Below are 19466 nucleotides of genomic sequence, written 5' to 3' on the forward strand. Positions count from 1 at the left end.
TTAAGAGCAAACATGGCCGATGGACCTGCAAGGGGAACAAAGGGATGGACCCACGGAGGAGGGTCCATGACCAGATCTTCCCAGACAATGACATAAGGAACCTGGTCTGGGTGACTTTTAGAATTGAGACCAATAATTTTTCTCTTTACTGCCGTGATCAGCAGCAGGGAGAAAGAGCCTTCGGCAGGCCACCGAGTTGGAAAATCAGCCACTCCGAAGAACAGAGTGTTACCCATTTATCCTTTTTAACCTGTACAGACAGATTATGAGCTCTGGCTTTCACGTCCATCCAGTATTTCAGAGTCAGATTTAAAGAGGTTGAAACAGTCTGCCCCATGTCACCCCAGAAAGTTGTCAGTCCCAACACACATGCACCAGACAAACAAAAGCCAAAACACTGATGCGCCCCTGCCACGGGCGCCACAACCTGATTATCAGAGAACTTAGGAGGGGTCTCCTTCCTAGAGATCTCCCGTGGAGCTGAACCTATTCGTCTCCAACAGAGGAATCTTGAGCGTCCTCCAGGATTCCTGTGGCCGTGATGTGCCGGTATGTCTACCCACCGCTATGACCACTACAGACCAGTGACTCCATCTCAGAGCCTCCAAAAAACTGAAACTAGACTGATAACTCCATCCCAGAGCCACTGAAAAGCCGAAACCAGACCGATGACTCCATCCCGGAGCCACCGAAAAGCCAAAACCAGATTACAGTAGACAACAAAGACACAAAGACAGACACAGCAGACAGACAGATGACCACGGTACCTGCTCGAGCGATCCTCTGTTCTCTAGTCTCTGGTCCCAGAGAGAGCTGGTTCCCGGCCAATGCACCAAAATGTAAGACTGGCCCGAAAGCATGAATCTTACTTGTTGGGAAGGCTCATCTCGCAGAGACCAGGAGACAGAGATCGCTGCAATCAGGCAAGAGTTTTTTTTTATTGCTGGGGTCCCACCGTCTTCAGGACAGAAGTGGTCCCAAGCTCTTAACACAAGCACTTTTTATACATTTTGGTAGGCAGACTTTGGCAACAGGATGAGTTGTATACAGCTTATTGGTCACCTGAGGTGACTTTTAAATTCACTGGTGGCTTTCAGTGGGGTGGTATACAGACGAGGAACTGGAGAATTGCCCAACAGCCCACCCCTTGTGTGGTTAGGCCATTCCCAGAACTGGGTGAACTTTGGGCGGTTTAGAAAGTCCCACCCGCAGGGGCTTGTAAAACTTTGTGCAAGCTAATTACAGAAGCAGAAAAGCTAGTCAGTTAATATTTAAGGGTGGGGGAAGGGGTTCAGGTCCACATGTATATATGTGTATATATGAATATATAAAATCAGGCATCACAGATGTCTCCTTTCCTGTCTCTCTCTCTCCCTTTCTCTCTTCTTCCTTTTTTTTTTTTTTTTTCTGCTGGTATTAATTGGACATAAAATTAGGCAAAAATGGTTTTAAAAAAAGATTTCTACTCTAAAGAATAGAAGTGTGGAGGTGTGGAGGATCTAGCTGTGTGGGGAGCTTCCCTTTAAGAGGTATTAAACCTGATTTCTGGATGTTTCTAAGTATATTAATACAAAGTCAGGTATCTAAAAGTACCTAACACAGTGCTAGCACATACTAGATGCTTTGTAAGCATTGATTCTCATCTCCACCTTCTTTACAAGCCTTTAGTGATCCAATCTGGGAAGAAGAGAGAAAAAACCCACATGAGAGGGGAGTATAAAAAAATAAAAATAAAAAGACTGAGCTTTGCATATTTGGAAGAAATTTGATTTTCAACAGCCAATTCCTGCCAATGTCTCAATATTACAGTGACTGGGTCAATTATTACTGAGCAACTCTGAACTTCTCAGAGGGAAGATAACAATGTAAGTATATTAAAAAGTGCATATGCATCTAGGGCAACCCACATATGCTGTTAAGTATTTGGGATGGTTATTTTTAAGAATGCATTTTCATGATACCAACTTTTTTCCACTATGTGTGTTTAGTAATTCTAAAACAGATAAAAATCTTCACAGCCAGTCTGACTCATATTTAACTTAATTGAAGACTAAACTCAAGACTCGGCCCCTCTGAATTCTTTAAAATGATAATTTTCCAAATTATATAAGTATGTACTTTCACCATGGAAAATCTGTAAAATAAATAAAGGAAGTACAAAACAAACACACACAAAAAAGACTTGTAATCCTACAAGCTGAAAAACACTTATTAGCATTTAAAGCATTTGGTTTTAAGTTCTTCCAGTCTTTTTGTTTGTTTGTTTGTTTTTTGGTGGCTGGCCAGTACAAGGATCCAAACCCTTGACCTTCTCTTCTAGTCTTTTTATGCTTATTTATAATATTAGTATTATATATTTTCTTGAGATAGTGCTTTGTGGATTTAGTTGCATATTTTTTAGTGTGACCCAGTTTATAATCATTATTTCCTTTCACAGTATCCCCGAGGTGGCCATAGAGAAAAGGTCTGTCTTTCACCGTGATTGAACATTCCATGCAGAGTCCTCTCTCTTCTCCATTGCCTGTCTCTTAAAATGTGGAAGGCTGGAGACTGACTTGGAAGGCCTTCTGCTGTGTGCCTGGGGGAGGCAGACTGTGGGAGCAATTGCTCAGCTGGGAATGGATCATGACAGATGGCTGGTGCAGAAACTCTTGGATGGCTGACTAGACAGGGTCAGAAATAGGAAACAATCTGAGTTAATTGACACCTGTCCTGAGATTCATCCTCAGAGTGACAGGTTAAGACCTGATGTGACATGTGACCTGGGCCAGAAACAGAGGCTAGAGGACATTTGTGGTCGCATAGGTAAGATGGTATGGTGTAGGGGTCAGACTTATGACGACTGGGGGAGGATATATGTGCTTCTGTCCTGGTTGATCTATAGACAGAATGCTTTTACTGTCAACAAGGTTTGCTGAAGCTCTCTGGGTATTAAAGTGACTGAATGCATTTATGCCCAACTGTGGTACCCCAGAGTGTCTATATATGAAGGGTTAGGATGGTAACATGCTTGGAAGGGGAGACAAGATGTCTATCCTAGAAATGTTCTGATCTACTTATATATATTTATTGGTGGTAGTTTTGGGGAGTCTGGTGGAAATTTTCGGGGTGGGGGGGAATTAAAAGCTTCCTTCCCCAACCATCCCTTGGTAGCCTTACTGATTATTTTTGTTTGTTTGTTTTTGTTTTTTTGGCGGCTGGCCAGTATGGGGATCTGAACCCATGACCTCAGTGTTATCAGGCTGCGCTCTAACCAACTGAACTAACCGGCCAGCCCTGTTACTGATTATTTCTCTGGGGCCCGGGAACCACACTTAGTTCAAGAGAACCCATGGAGCCCTATTTGAGGGAAGGTCCTTGTCATCTGAATTGACCGGAAATGCTGTGTGATGTCATTACTTCCATCATGGTCTAGGAAACCCATGTCCTTCTATGTTGAATGATTGACCAGAAATACTCCTTTATTCAGTGTATATTTATTAAGCACCAACTGTGTGTCAGAAACTATGCAAATACTGTGGATCAAAGACTAATGGACATGGTCCTTGTCCCCAGGACAAACAATATACAAAGAGATAGTTTATAAAGAGATTAATATAAGTCTTGGAGGTGGTGGTAAGGTCATGCTCTTTGTCTAGTCATAGGAGTTGAATAGTGAGTAAGTCATAATGAATGATTGTTAAATGATTACAAATATGTTTACCTACTCAATTATACCTACTCGTTGATGTAACACCTAGTCTGTGGAATAGTTGGGAATCTTTTCTTTGGACATCAGGAGTAAAGAGTTGACTTTGATTATGCATATAACTGCATATAACTTCTGTTATGCAGAGCTATTATTTGTGTGTTGAAAACTGATTAAATGCATGACTTTTTTTGTTCCCTGCTGTTTTTACAATGGACTTTCATGACAATAGTCCCTTTGACATCCTGTTTTTTTCTTAATTCAATATTTTATCTCATTTATGATCCAGTAAACTAGTAACTTGTCTTAAGAAGTTGCCAGTTTTATTATTTCTCTAACGGTCTTTAGAGACAGCTTTCAGTATTGTAGCAACAATTCCTGAGGTTCTCCATCTGTGGTAGAAGATGGGTACAGGTATTGGTATATTCGTCAAGCACCCCACGTGATCAGATGTTTATCGCAGTTGGAGAATCATTGGTGACTTTCAGCTATGACTGCAGACTGTCTCTAGAAGTATGTTAGTTTCAATAAATATATATTTCATGACTGCAAATTACACAACAGTGAGTCTGCCACTATAGTCAAAACTGGATCTGGCTTTTGACCTTTTTAGAGTAAAATACAATTTCTAAATTTATTGAAATCAGCTAGTTCTCTTGATTTCTCTCTTTCCTCTTTTTCTGCTTTCCTTCTTTCCCTCCTTTCTGTTCCAGTTAATGTCTCCTCTCTTTCATCTGTACCCACTTCCCTTTCTCCACCCTCTCCATAGTTTGTGATCACATAGGTAAGATGGTGTGGTGGTGGGGGCAGACTTATGACAACTGGGGGAGGGTGTGTGTATTTCTGACCTGGTTGATCTTCTTTAGATGTCCAGGGTGTAGTTCTAAAACTGCAGCATGCATTAGAATCACCTGGAGAGATGGTTCAAACCCACATTGCTTGACTATACCTCCAGAGTTTTTGATTCAGTACATCCAGGTGGGGCCTAAGAATCAGCATTTGTAACAAGTTCCCAGGTTTTGTTGATGCTACTGGTTCAGGCACCACCTTTTGAGAACCATTGATCTAGGAGATTCCCTTACTGTGCAAAAATTATTATTATTTTTAAAAAGTAAATTTGAAAAAAAAACAAACAAACCCAAAAACCTAATGGAGGATGGATTCTCATTCAGAATAGCTATTATTCTGTGGAAGACTGGAAAATCTGCTCTGTGTTTACCTGTTTTTAGGGAGGGAGACAATAGCTCTCCTAAAAACTTATTCAAATAGTTTTTCAATGGGGGAAAAAACATTTATTATAAAGCCTTTACCTGAGACGTACCTTATCATTGTCTTAGACTTTTTGACCTTGGAAAGGTGACATTGCATGGTAATTGAAGACAATTATCAGTCTTCTCTATTTCCTCCCACCCCATCTCCCCAGTCCAAGCAGTATATTGCTTTAGTACTTTAGTACTGACCTTAATTTAATTTCGATAAACAATAGGATGCTGAATAGTAAGGCCAATTATCTTCGATGAAAGAGAGCAGAACTCTTTTAACCTATAAGAGAAAGATTTGATGGAAGACATCCAAATTCCTGAAAGGAAGTTTATTTGACCAAGACATGACAGACAGTCATAAGCAATGTTAGTTTGGCATGCCTCTTTCAAGTAAGGCTTTATGTCAGCCATTTATTTGGATATTCTTTGGTGCCAATTGTGTCTTCCACTTAGTAAGTTAATCGTTGATATAACACCTAGTCTGTGGAATAGTTGGGCATCTTTTCTTTGGACATCAGGAGTAAATTCCAGAGTTTTAAATTTTTAAATTTTTTTTTTTAAATTTCTTTTTTATTAGACAAATAAAAATTGTATATACTTGCCCTGTACAACATGAGATTTTGAAATATGTATACATTGTGGATGGGTAAACTGAGCTAATGAACATATGCATCACCCCACATACTTTTCATTTTTTTGTCATGAAAACACTTAAAATCTGTACTTAGTAATTTTCAAGAATACAATACATTCTTATTAACTATAGTCACCACGTTGTACAATGGATCTCTTAAACCTATTCCTCCTGTGTGACTGAATTTTTGTATCCTTTGAACAACATCTTCCCCACACCTCCCACACCCCCACCTCCTGGTAACCATCATTCTACTCTCTGGAAAAAGTAGAATGAGTTCAACATTTTAGATTCTACATATAGGTGAGATCATGCAGTATTTATCTTTCTGTCCCCAGCTTATTTTACTTAACTTTGTGTCCTCCAGGTTCATCCGTGTTGTGGCAAATGACAGGATTTCCTACTTTATTAAGGCTGAATAGTATTCCATTGTGTATATACACCACATTTTCTTTATCCATTCATCCATTGATGGACATGTAAGTTGATTCTGTGTCTTGGCTATTGTGAAAAATGCTGCAGTAAATATGGGAGGACAGATATTTCTTTGAGATGATGATTTCATTTCCTTTGGATATAAATTAAGTAGTGGGATTGCTGGATCATATGCTGGTTGCATTTTAATTTTTTGAGGAATCTCCTTATTGTTTTTTATTAGTTACATACCCACCAACAGTGTGCACGGGCTCCCTTTTCTCCATATCCTTTCCAGTACTTGTTATCTTCTGTCCTTTTGGTATTAGCCATTCTAACAGATATTAGGTGATATCCCATTGTGGTTTTAATTTGCATTTCTCTGATAATTAGGGATGTTGAGAATTTTTTCATATACCTGTCGGCGATTTGTATGTCTTCTTTTGAGAAATGTCTATTCAGATTATTTTCCCATTTTAAAAATCAGATTATTTGCTTTCTTACTATTGAGTTGTTTAAGTTCCTTAGAAGAGAGTACTTCAAAAAGTTTGGGAAAGATAGCATTGGAAGATAATATGAATCTTTCCATGAACTTTTTGAAGTACCCTCATATACTTTGGATATAAACCCTTTATCAGATGCACTGTTTGCAAATATTTTCTCCCACTCTGTAGATTGCCTCTTCACCCTGTTGATTGTTTCCTTGACTGTGCAGAAACTTTTAAATTTGATGTAATTCATTTGTCTGTATTTGCTTTTGTTGCCTGTACTTTTGGGTTCATATCCAAAAAATTCCCCAGACCAATGACATGGAGCTTTTCTCCTGATTTTTTCTAGTGGTTTTACAGTTTCAGGTCTTTAAGTTTAAGTCTTTACTTCATTTTGAGCTGATTTTTGTATCCAGTATTGGATAAAGGTCTAATTTCATTCTTTAGCATGTGGATATCCAATTTTCCCAGCACCATTTATTGAAGAGACTGTCCTTTCCCTGTTGTGTTTTCTTGGCACCTTATTCTAAAATCGATGGACTATAAATGCTTGTATAGTATTTATATATGTTTCTGGGCTCTCTATTTTGTTCCATTGGTCCATGTGTCTGTTTTTATGCCAGTACCATGAAGTTTTGATTACTATAGCTTTGTAGTATCTTTTGAAATTAGGTAGTGTGATGCCTACAGCTTTGTTCTTTTTGCTCAAGATTGTGTTGGCTATTTGGTGTCTTTTGTATTTCCACAGGATTTTAGGATTGTTTTTTCTATTCCTGTGAAAAACATCATTGGAATTTTGACAGGAATTGCATTGAACCTGTAGGTCACTTTGGGTGGTATGCACATTTTAACAATATTCATTTTTTCCAGTGCATGAACATGGGATATATTTCCATTCATTTCTGTGTTCCTCATTTTCTTTCATCAGTATTTTATAGTTTTCAGGGAATGGGTCTTTCACCTCCTTGGTTAAAGTAAATCCCAGTTTTTATGGAGTCTGAGCTTATAAAATCTGTGGGTCTTCTTAAAGAGTGAAAATATATCTTCTATTTGCAAATTTTACAAAAACATAGCTAATATGAAAATACTGTTTAAACTCTTCCAGGGCTGTAAGTAGCCCATGCCAGTGATGGCCCCTTAAGGTTAAGTTTTATTAACTTCAAGGAGAGTTCATTTCTGTTGTATTCCATGTCTCTGACCCAATTGCTGATACACTGTACATGCTCAAGGAAATTTTATGGAGTAAATTTATGAGTTCCTCATCATGGTGTCTTCAGAGCAGTGTGATTTCCATTATTTCTGAGCTACTTGGTGTCACTGTCTATGACTTGATGTTGAACATACATTAGCAAAGGAAACACAAAATCTAAATCAACCAGTGATTTTAGAATTGATAACATATTTATAAGTGACTCCCATCATAAGCTAAGGACCTGAGCGATAAAGTCAAAACTGTGATGAATGGTTTGGGCCAAGGAGGTGTCAGCTGGAAAGATCTGACAAATAGGACGCATGGCTGGTATCTTCTACTTTTTAGAGGAGACAGGGCTGGGAGGTTTTGAATGGTGGAGAATTCCTGCTAGCGAGGTCCTCAAATCAGAAAGATTTTAACAGAGCTTTGGGAGGTCAGGTTAGGGAGCACTAACGAGCAGGAGGATGCACTGCAGTTTGATCCTGGAACATGGTGTGAGTGATAAGAGTTGTTTGTCTCCTTTGCTCTCGAGAGTGTGTTTAGTTGGGTGAAGATTCATAAGTGTTTGTGCTTTGAGATGGCAACAAAAAATAAGTGAAGAATAAATAGTTTGTAGCTTCTTCTTGATTCAGATCAATGCAGTGGCTTAGGTCTTCCTAGAAATCCTCAAAGAAAATGTAGTAAAAGTAGATGATTGAAGAGGAAGACAAAGCAATTTAAAGATATACACAAACATTGAAAAGGTTTTTTTTTTTATGATTCGATTTGGAATTGTGATCATTTAAAGGAAGGAAGGGTACATGGCCTGATCAATATAGACCACCCATTCCTTTTAAATAGTTTATGCATTATAGCTAATAGATTACCTGGGAAAACAAAGTATCTATAATTGTTATTTGAATATTTTATGTAAAAGGTAATCTTCAGAAGACTTAGAGATATCATTGTAGATTAAAATAAGAAATAAAGATTTGCATTTATAAGAAATTAATGATCGTACTGAAATTGAAGAGCCATTTAGTGCTGGGAGAAATAAATACAAATTGTAACTTCTATCTGATGGAGTTTTGTTTAGATTGCTTCTGGTAATAAACCATCTATAATAATATAAATCAAGGGCTGGTATTTGCCATAAATTTGCAATGTTTAGCATAATTTTTGTTTGCATTTCATACTAAAGTGACACCAAGAAATATGAGATTAATAGTTATTAAGTGAAAATGACTTTCATGTCTGTAGTCATTTTTAGAAACAGTTACGTGTAATTCATTTAGGGAGCATAGAAAATTAATTTGCAGCAGTGGTGTGATCTAGCACATTAAAACAAAGAGGGATGTGGCATACAGCAATAAACTTTCAAAACATAAGGGTGGATTCATTTTTAACCCCTCATTTTGATTTCGCAAAACTGTAAGGTACCCTTCAGGCCACGACACTTGTTTCTTGACTCCAGAATACTATACTAGTAGCTTAAAGAGCAGGAAAGTTGGTACCTTTTCTCGAATTATGTCATAACATTGGAGGGCAGAAGCTTATCTATACCTAAGAGGATTCAGGGTCAGACAGCAGCAGTGGCAGTTTAGTGCCTTTTATTAATTTTAATTAGTGTTTTCATTAGGAAATGTCATATTAGATTCTGATTCTTAAAAAATGACGCATTATCTACTTTCATTTATTTTACTGCACTACAAATTGGCAGTGATGTGGAAGTTAAATTCTATAGATAATATTTCTTTGAGAAATTTAGCCTCAGAATTTCTTTATGAGTTTAAAAATCATATAGCTAATATTTCCTAAGCGTTTATCAGTCAGGCATTGTTCTAAACGGTCTATATGTGTTAACTCACTTGGGTTATCTTGATTACCAGAGCCCTTTTCAGGCAAAGTCACACACTCACTTACTCAGGTACTGTTTACTTGAACACCTTTTCTGTGCTAGCCACTGAACTAGGTTGGAAGTACTAATGTTTTAGAGGAGGGTGGGGAGAAAGATCATATTTCAGGGTTTATAAAAGATAAATCAGGACTTCTGCTCAATATAATATTCTAAGTTCATATTTTGAGGCTCTGCTGCTCAAAATATCTGTCAAAGCTATATAAAATATTTTAAAAACATAATAATAATTTTAAAAAACCCAGCATTACATGAAGATTGAAAATTAGACCTCTAATAGACCAGTAAAGGTACAGAAATGCCAATCAGTGGTGAGTTGGACACCGTGAAGGCTTGCTAAATTCTGGGTCTGGAAACAGGCAGAGGTAGCTTAGATTTAAGTGGTGGGGAAGGTGCAGGGTGACAGGTGGAGGGAGCTATCCCTCAGCTAGTTCTACTGGTTTGGAAGAAGTCTCAATGTGTTGGGATAGAACGTGGGACTGTGTTTATTTTTATTTTTTTCTGATCATTACTTTCAATGGTGCTAGATTGGGTCCCCTTTTCTCATCCTTATACCATATCACCAGCTGACTCCAACATTTTCAGTTATTTTAATTTACTAACTTATCTTCACTTTGTTTAAAACGTAAAATTTCAAAGTCTGGCTCCTCCTTTCTGCCATCAAAAGCTCACTTCAGTGCTAGTAGCTTGAAGGGATCAGGCAAGGCAAGGGCTGGTTGAGGTCTGGCTCTGAGGCACCTCTTTTCTCTCCCATTTCCTCTAACAGCCTTAATTCCTCCTGGGTTGGAAGCGGTAGGGAGAAAGGTAAAGGACACTGACTTTCTGCTAGTTATGGAGCCAGTGCGTGATGTTGCTTGGATTTGGTCTGGTTTTGTATGAAGTCAATGCCCTCTACTTTAGGTGGTGTGCCCAGTGTTCTTGGCGGAAGTATTTGCCATCAACCTGATGTGTCTCTGAGGATCATTACAGGGAAGGGCATCCCAGTCTCCCTTTGGCTCCTGCCAATGATTGACGTGCTCAACCCTTTTTTGGTTGGATGTGTATTCACTTGATCCAGCAGCCACGTGGAGCCTGACTACTTCTTTCCCTTCTCCAATCTCAGTGCTCCTTTGCATGAAGCCAAAGAAACTCTCCGGAGTCTGGGGACAACTGAGATAGGGTGGATTTATTGCAGCTCAGTACCTGCAAGCCCTACACTATGAACTGTTCCAGGAGAATCTCCTAACTTTGGTGCATACATCTGTGGAGCAGAATCAGGCATTTATTTACATAAAACTCTAAACATCAGGGACCCAAATTCTTCAAAGAATGTTCCTATTACTCTGCACATTTTCTGAGTGGGCCTGTAATTTCTTTAACTCAACAAGGATCAGCCAGGGAAGAGCATCTGGCTTCCCTTCTGGCTCAAGGTCAACAAATCTATTCTTTTCTCCTCCCCCCTCCAGTCTTTTATTATACAGGGGAAATAATTAAGATGGAGTGGATGTTGACAGTAATAAAGCTGGTTTTCCAGGTTTTAAGAACATCATGTGGGGAAATGTCTTACAGCTTTCTGGTGGCACTCTTTGGAATGCAGGAATATTTAGTGCCTTTGTTTTTATCTCTGGTCTTTAATCACAATTCTAAGACAGGAAGAAAATGTCTTCTCAAAATCCTGTTGCACTAGATAGGTAAGGAGAGAAAGAGAGAAGGAGAACTTTCCAGTCAAGGTAAGCTGCAAACCCAAGTCCAAAACAAATAAAGAAAACTAATTCCAAGGAAGGCAGTTACCAAAATCACTGATCAGACTATCAATTAATTCCAGCAATAATAAGAAATAACTTAAAGGTATGAAAAAAATCAAACAATTATGTGTTAAATCCTGAAAGAAACAAATGAAAATATTAGATGTGTACATTAGAAGAAAGATAGATGTGCATGGAATTTGGCAAGATAGACTGATGATTTAATTAATTATTGACTGTTAAAAAGTCTCTCTTTTACTGTGTCACTTGGTAATTAAAGTAGGTTATATATATATATATTTTTTTTTCTTGTATAAGGAATAATTATAATGAAAACTCTGTTTCAGCCCAGTTTTCTGACACCAACTGGGTGTACTGCAATTCAATTCTGACACTAAGTACCTGGCAGCAGCACAGACTCCACAGGTTAATGGCAAAGTCCCCCACAAGATGCCCTCACTTCAGATGACAGCTGCAAATCTCAGGGGTCCCTAGGTTACCAATGCTTCTGACCAATTGGCTACAATTTTGGTGCTTCCCATGATGAGTCATTATAACAAATTTTAGTAATTATTGAACCTGAGAGCATCGTGGAATTCACTGTATTTGTGATTATAGTTTTATTTTAAAGGATACAAATGATGAGATGCACAGGTCAAGGTGTGGGAGGGAACACAGAAATTTTCTGTCCTCTCCTTGTGGAGTCAGGGCATGTCACCCTCCCAGCACATCCATGTGTTCACTAAACAGGAAGCTCCAATGAGCCTCAGTGTCCTGAGTTTTTGTTAGGGTTTCATTACATAGGCAAGGTTGGTTGAGTAACTGGCCATGTGATTGAACTCAATCTCTAGGCTCCTTCCCCTTCTCATAGGTCAGGTAGCTAAAAGGTAACTAAATAAAAGCAATCAAAGCTGGTATAAAAATGTTAACATCAGACAAATAGATTTTAATGTAAAACAAAACAATACAAAACACATTATCATGGGTTAGCAGAAATACTACATAATGGTAAAAGGAGCAATTTTCTAAGTATATACAACAATCATCAACTTGTATATTCTTAACTAGATACCCTTGAAATATATAAAGAACTAAACTGTCAGAATTATAAAGAGTGATGTCCAAAATGATTGGTGGGATATTTCAATATACATCTTTCGAGATCCAAAACAAAGCAGAGAAAAACATTTAGTAAATATAGAGACTTATCAACAAAATATATACGTTTGAAGATGTGTGTATATGTGTGTACGCACATGCATCTGCCCGTTTCTATTAACAAGGAGTACATATTATTGATTACACATGTATACAGAACTTTTAACCACACAGCTACACACATTTTTCCATATACTAAGCAATAGATACTTTTATATCCATAGATTTTGAAGAGTCAGTATCACCTAGATAATATTCTTTACCATCTGTATAATTTAATTAGAAATCAACAATACCAAGTTCTGTGGGTTGGAGGAAAAACTTTTCCTTTATCAAGGTTTGAGTGGTTGGAGGCATGTGAATTAATTGACAACAGACAAATTAATAGGAGAAAAGTTTATTATGCATGCATGTGGGAGTAGCTCAGGGAACAACTAGGGGCAAGGGCTTATATGCCACCTATACAAGGGGGTCATTTAGGGCACCAAAGGATGGAAGGTTCTTTTTTTTTTTTTGTCTTTTTAGTGACCGGCACTCAGCCAGTGAGTGCACCGGCCATTCCTATATAGGATCCGAACCCGCGGCGGGAGCGTCGCTGCGCTCCCAGCACCGCACTCTCCCGAGTGCGCCACGGGGTCGGTCCGGAGGGTTCTGATGAGGCTTGTTCACACAAATTCCTTTTGGAATGTCCTGGTGCCCAAGGTTAGTTACCTTCCTGACCAGAGACTTCCTGGGAGTCTAGAGGAGTGGCGGGTGAGGTGGTGTTATAGCAGCTATTTTGTAAAGCTTTGCTATAGTTGGTGTCAGGGAGAGAGTATCACATATCCATCTCCAGATCCTGGCTAGAGGCGAGGTGTCTAGAAATCAGAACTCTAAAAATCTCTCTGGTTTCCTGTGCACTGAGAATAAAACAGAAACTCCTTGGCCTGAAGGCCTGACCTGTCCCAACAAGCATCTCATCATTTCAGCCACTTTGGATTCTTTCGAATCCTTGGGAGGCCACGCATTTTCCCCTTTTTAGAGCCTCTGCTCCTCCTATACCTTCTGCCTGAATGGCATTCCTGGCTCTTCTATGGCTGGCTTCTCTTCACCCTTCAGGTCACAATGTCACCTCTTCACTGAAGCCTTCCCTAATTAATGAATCTAAGTAAGCTTCCTTTACCTCTATTTCAGCTTCCTGATTGCTTCTACCTAGGCTGTCACATTTTGTATCTATATAGGTGCTTTTTACTTTCTCTTCTTTTTAGAAGTGTCAATACAAAGAGAAGATGGACTTGCTTTTGTTTGTACCACTTGCAACTGAAACTGTCAGTGCTACACCCAGGTTCCCTCTCCCTTGCCACTGCACACCTGTCAGCCTTCCAACTTTGGTTTCTAGAAGCTGACTCTGCCTGCTTGTGCTTGGGGCCTGAAATGCTAGGGAGGGAGTAGCCCTCAAACAATCACTGATAGGAATTAGTGTATAAAATTGCCAGGCTCCCTCACCCTGATGGCAGGCTGTTCATCTACAGTGATGGCTGGCTCAATAATGCATCTTTTATTGGCTGACTTTCATTCCCTGTCTCATTTAATCATTCCTTGACCAGTGCTTTCTGCACCTCCTAAGTAAACTACTCGTACCCAAATCCTTGTTTGGGGGAATACTGCTGGCACAATGCTTTACTCATGTAGGTACACACTAAGTACTTGTTGGATGGATGGATGGATGAATGGATGGATGGGTGGGTGGGTAGATAGATAGATGAAGAAGAGGTTGAAAAGTGTAGTTCAAAGCTGGATAAGGTATAAGGCTTCAAACTATTGCCAAAAATCAAAGGTGCTGTGAGGTCATTCTAATTTGGGCTGGTTGGCTCACAAAAAGCATGTAAGCCCACACAGAGGTGTAGGTATGGCAGTTTTCAGAGAATCTAATACGGAATTTTTAAAAGCTAAAACTTTCTTTAGGTCCACTTCTCAATTCTTGATGATTTTATGGATGCCTGGCTTATGTGCTGTTTTTTATATTCACTGTTTTATTACAATATTTACCTAAAGTATTAAAGTGTGCTATGCAAACTCATAAATAAATTTCAACGTGAACTCTTTTCAATTTAGATGAGGTTAACAGTCCATGCAATCACCTTTCAGAAATATATCTGAAAGCGAGAATTGGGCCATGAGTGAAATCAGATGGTGAGATTTAGAGCCACAGAAAGAAGTGATAATAAAAAGGCACTGCGGTCACAGAGGGTGATGTAACTGACATATAGTGTGGGAAGTACTATTAGACATTTGTCACTACTCTTGTGACACTGCAAAAATTCACAGTTATTTAGTGGCTGATGAGAGCTTCTGAATCAGAGCTCATTTCTATTTTCAGTAGTTTATGAATATGGAGACTAAGCCAGACTGTGAGCTTCCTGAAGGCAGAATATCAAAGTCTGTGTCATCTTTCATATTCCCAGTGGTCATGGCGTGGAACTCACCCTGAGTGGATGAAAAGTATGAGTGGTTGGCCAAATTAATACAATAGTTAGTGTTATTTTCATATGCAAAACGATTGATGTGGACTAGCAAATCATGCATCAATAAGTAAAGCATTCATCACTAAGTAAAGCCTTCCACAAATTACAAAAGAAGATTATATTAAACAAATTAATTTTAGCACCCTAGGCTGTCAGTGTTATCTCGCCCTATACATTTAAACATTTGAGATAGTGTGTCTAAAGCTCTATAAATCCGTATAAACTTTCTACAAGGAAATGTTAATACAAAAGTGCTGGTTGAAAGGTGTTTATGTTTAAGCAGGTATTACGTGTGAAACCCAAGGAAGCATGCAGATGGAAAATATTGTTCCGAAATAATTTCCAAGAAAAATATAACTTCTTTTGATGAATTGGCTTGCTTTTTCTTCATGGATATTGAGAATCTTTCAATTGTATTTCTTTTAAAATTTTGTTTATCAAAGGGCTTGGAACTTAATTTGCAGCTCAATTTTTCTAACCATGTTGGAACTCATGGCTTTTATATCTATCTCTTAAATTTCTCTTGGTCTTTTCTTTTTCCTGGTCCTGATTTTTTTTTATATTGCCCGTATTTTTTTTTTATTGCTTTATGTATTTTTGTGAATCACCACAAGATTTTGTGAAAAGTGGAGAAATAAATTCTTCATATATAAAGCATGTTTTTTTTTTTTTAAATCACATTATTTCTCTGTTCTTTTTTCAAGGCCAAATGTTTGTGAAGAACAGCAACTGGCTGTGGTGGGATTTCCACACCCATGTGTCTGTGCATTCACGTGCATTGTCAAGCTCTGGAAACAAGGCTGTACTGGCTCAAGATGGTGTGTGAGTTATGAAAGAAGGTAAGGAGTGCTTCTGATATTCCTTTTTGATTATTAAAAATCAAAACCAAAAGGCTCAACTGCATCTAACTATTCCATCTAATACATTTTAGAAAATAATTATTTAATTAAGTGAGGATCAGGAATGCCCAGGAAGAACTTTCAGAGTTATGCATTTTCCCTCAGAAACAGGATGTATTATTACTTTATTTCTGGTCTCATTTATGTGTGAGGTATTTTGGGTTAGATGTCACTAATTTTACCTCATGGCATGATATAACATTGAAAGCTGAAGATCAGAAAACTGACAGAAACAAGGAATATTGTGCTGGTTTGCTAAATTTAGCACAACTTGGATCCGGGGGATCTATAGTTGTGAACTAATGTCTGACCTGGCCTTGGTACTCCCGTAACACTTTGAAACCTAGAGCTTCTTTAACTCTATTATGGCCTTTGAATTAGGATTAACTTGGCAGGCTGGAAGAGGAGAGATAAAGCAAGTGTCCACAATGCTTTCTCAGTGTCAAGGATTCATGCAGCCTTTTTTTTCAAACTTTTGAAATAATTTTACAAAACAGCTAAAAACCTCTTAATACAAATAGTTGCTGAAAGGTTGACTTTTATGTAAATGAATCAACTGGTTCTGAATTCAGGATTCTTAACATGAAAAAAAGTGTGGTTTCAGGCTAATGAAAATTTTATTATTATTGCTACTACTATTATTGCCAATGGAAAGTTGGGGACATTTATAAATAACTGGGTTTGCCATTTTATAGAAATATCAGAGCACTGATGATAAAGGACTAAATAAAATGAGACTAAATAATTTATAATTGTGGATATTAACATATATATCGTGTGTGTGTATGTGTATGTGTGTTTAACCTTCTGATAAGTCATCTTTTTTTAAATTGGTCTAAACTTGGGACATTTAAATGACATTTAAATCAGAAAACTTCCCCTGGCTCTTACTAGCTGTGTGGCCTTAGGCAAATTTCCTGTATTTCTCTGTGTCCTAGTCTGTAAAGTTAGAAAAATAATACAGTGCAATACTATTATGAGGACTAACTGGAAACATACTTAACACATGTGGAACAATGCTTGCTATACAGTAGGTACTTAATGTGTGTCAGATAGTATAGTGGCAGAAAAGCTTATTTTAAAAGAAGCTAGAATAGAAAGCACATTTTTAGGATATGTGATTTGCTCATTAGAGTACTTGTTTTAGAAAATGGCTTTTCATGTAGATTTTCTGAACTTCCCCTGTGAGGTTTAATCATTGTCAGTATTAGACTGAACCAAAGAAAGTCCACTAACTTGTAGATATTCAGACTTAGGTAAACAAAGATGAATAAGTAAAAAAAAATGATATTTTTATTCTCAAGAGCTTAGTAGTTTCATACATTGCATGTATGAAACTGGGTTTGGAGTGGTGGCAGTGTTCAAAGATATTTGGCATCTTTACCAAACTTATAATCCTTTTGTTTGTATATAAGTATACAAATCTATACTTGTATCCCAATTGGAGAGATGCATGCACAAAATATTAAATTATACTTCAAGATGGTGAATAATCGAGTGTCATAAAAAATGGTACAGCCAGTAACTCGTAGTTTTGAGAGAAGAGAAAGAGCAATATACATTGGCATGCTGGGGAAAGAGAAATTGGAGTAAGTGGAACTTGCGATTGGCCTTGAGTAATGAAGGGGATTTAGGCTGGGAATATGGGGAGAGGTGTGTGAAGGGGAGAGACTGTTAGCACATTTGAAATAAAGAATAAATATGACATTTATTTGACATAAAGGAAATTAGCCTGTTTAGAGATGTTTGATATTAGTGCAGTGTTTTCAACCATTTGTTCATTATTTCTCCTGTAAGGAATCTTTTTAAGCTTTACATTTTTTTTTTTTTTTTTTTCCCTAGATGACTCCTCCCCTGTGAAATTTTGAGATCACATATACACTTTATATCTATTTATGTGCTATGCCCTTGGTAGGGCCACACACCGTTCTATCAGTTAAGATCCTTTTCAACCCCCCATACCCCAAGAAGTAATTGTTGCTCCCATGTGAGTGATACCACCGTGGTTGAGAATGCATGCTGTAGTGGGACCAATATACGAGGAGCCTTTATTGTCAATTTGAAAAGCATGTACCTTATTATCCTTCAGGATTTCATTATTCTCTTTAAAATTTTGGATTTTCTTCTTGATAGCTTGAGTGATACTTAAGATATTTTATCAGAGGACATGGGTCTCTCATTAACCTATACATATAATAAATCTTGATTGCATATGTTATGAGTATGTATGTATGTATAATTTTACAAATTGTACATATATAAACACATCTATCAATATGTGTATACCTATGTATTTCTCTATCTATGGTAGGATTTGAATTGCAGGGAGAAATTTTTTGTGGGTTTCAGATAGCAGCTTTGCCTTAAGGAGAAGCATTACATTTTCCTGATCCAGATTCCTGTGTTTGTTAGGACCCGGTACTACACCATCTACAGACCGGTGTACCACACGGAGCAGCAGATGGTCTACAGGTGCTGCTGTGGTTGGAGTCGGTGGGACGCTCAGCCAGGCTGCCTGCACTGTAAGTTATAATTCTTCCAGTCTAACTCTCCGTCACTAGAAGGAATGGTCTCTGTTTTTGGCTTCAGTCATACCTGTCAAGTTTTCAGCATCTTTAGAATCACAACAGATTCAGAACATCTCTTTGTACTGAAAATTCACACATGATGTGCAAAACTGCACAAAAAGCCTTTCTGTTAAGTGTTTCTAATGATAGATCACGACTCAGGAAGTGCTGCTTTATATTCTGTCTCTTTATTTGAAAGACAGTTGATGTAAAGCCAGACGGGGCACACCTTGACTTCCATCTCTCTTTTCTGTTTGCCCCTTTCCCATATCATCAAATTTGTAATCCACAGTTGATTCAAAAGTCTGGAGGGAAATCACCGTACTAAATCTAAATGGGATTTCTCAACTTGTGCTTGTCATGATTAATTGCAGAACTCTGGAGGCGGTTTACTTTTTAAGATGAGGTATGCAGTCTTTTTACACACCTCTCTGGTGAGGGTATTTCAGAACCTTTGGAGTATTTGACAGCACTCAGGCAGCAAAACTAGTAGCATTATATAGTTCATTCATACCAGGAGAAATGGTTCCGTTTAGCGACTCCTTTACCTATATTATGTGTTTATGGTTATTGCAAAGTCACTTAAAATGCCTCAGTGTGTTGCAATCAATGCAGCACCACAGCACAACAATTCATCTCTCCTGTTATTCTGTACCTTAGGGAGTTTGTTGGCATCCTGCTTCTTTCCCCAGTGTGCTTTCTGCTCTTGAAATATCTTAGTGAAGTTGCCTCAGGCTTCTCATGTTAAGCGGGCTTAGTGTTGTGAAGTGCGCGGAGGGTCACTGTATTTGCATGCAGTGCTAGGCCACTGCAGCTGGCTTCTTTAAGCTCAGTGAAAACATCTGCCCACGATGTCTCAACTATGTTATAAACTCTTGGAAAATAATGACAGTAAGATGAAGTCTTTATTTTGTTGTATGACACCAATAATAATCTTTTGCCTCTGGTAAGTATTAGTATTTTTTGTTTGAGTTTTTGATTGCTTTGGCCACATGATCACTTTTTCTAAGGAATTTCTTTAGATCAGCACTTCTCAAATTTG

At 38.0% G+C, this 19466-nt stretch overlaps 1 protein-coding gene across 1 annotated transcript in view; it reads left to right on the plus strand.

The window, feature by feature from the left end:
- The window catches only part of LOC134382919 (EGF-like and EMI domain-containing protein 1), a 572482-nt gene that overhangs the window by 61847 nt on the left and 491169 nt on the right, over positions 1–19466 (plus strand). Inside the window, 2 exon segments of the mRNA XM_063103582.1 lie at positions 15663–15797; positions 18270–18379. Coding sequence (XP_062959652.1) covers positions 15663–15797; positions 18270–18379 — 245 coding nt within the window.

Source organism: Cynocephalus volans, chromosome 1 (genome assembly GCF_027409185.1).
Source record: "Cynocephalus volans isolate mCynVol1 chromosome 1, mCynVol1.pri, whole genome shotgun sequence".
NCBI lineage: Eukaryota > Metazoa > Chordata > Mammalia > Dermoptera > Cynocephalidae > Cynocephalus > Cynocephalus volans.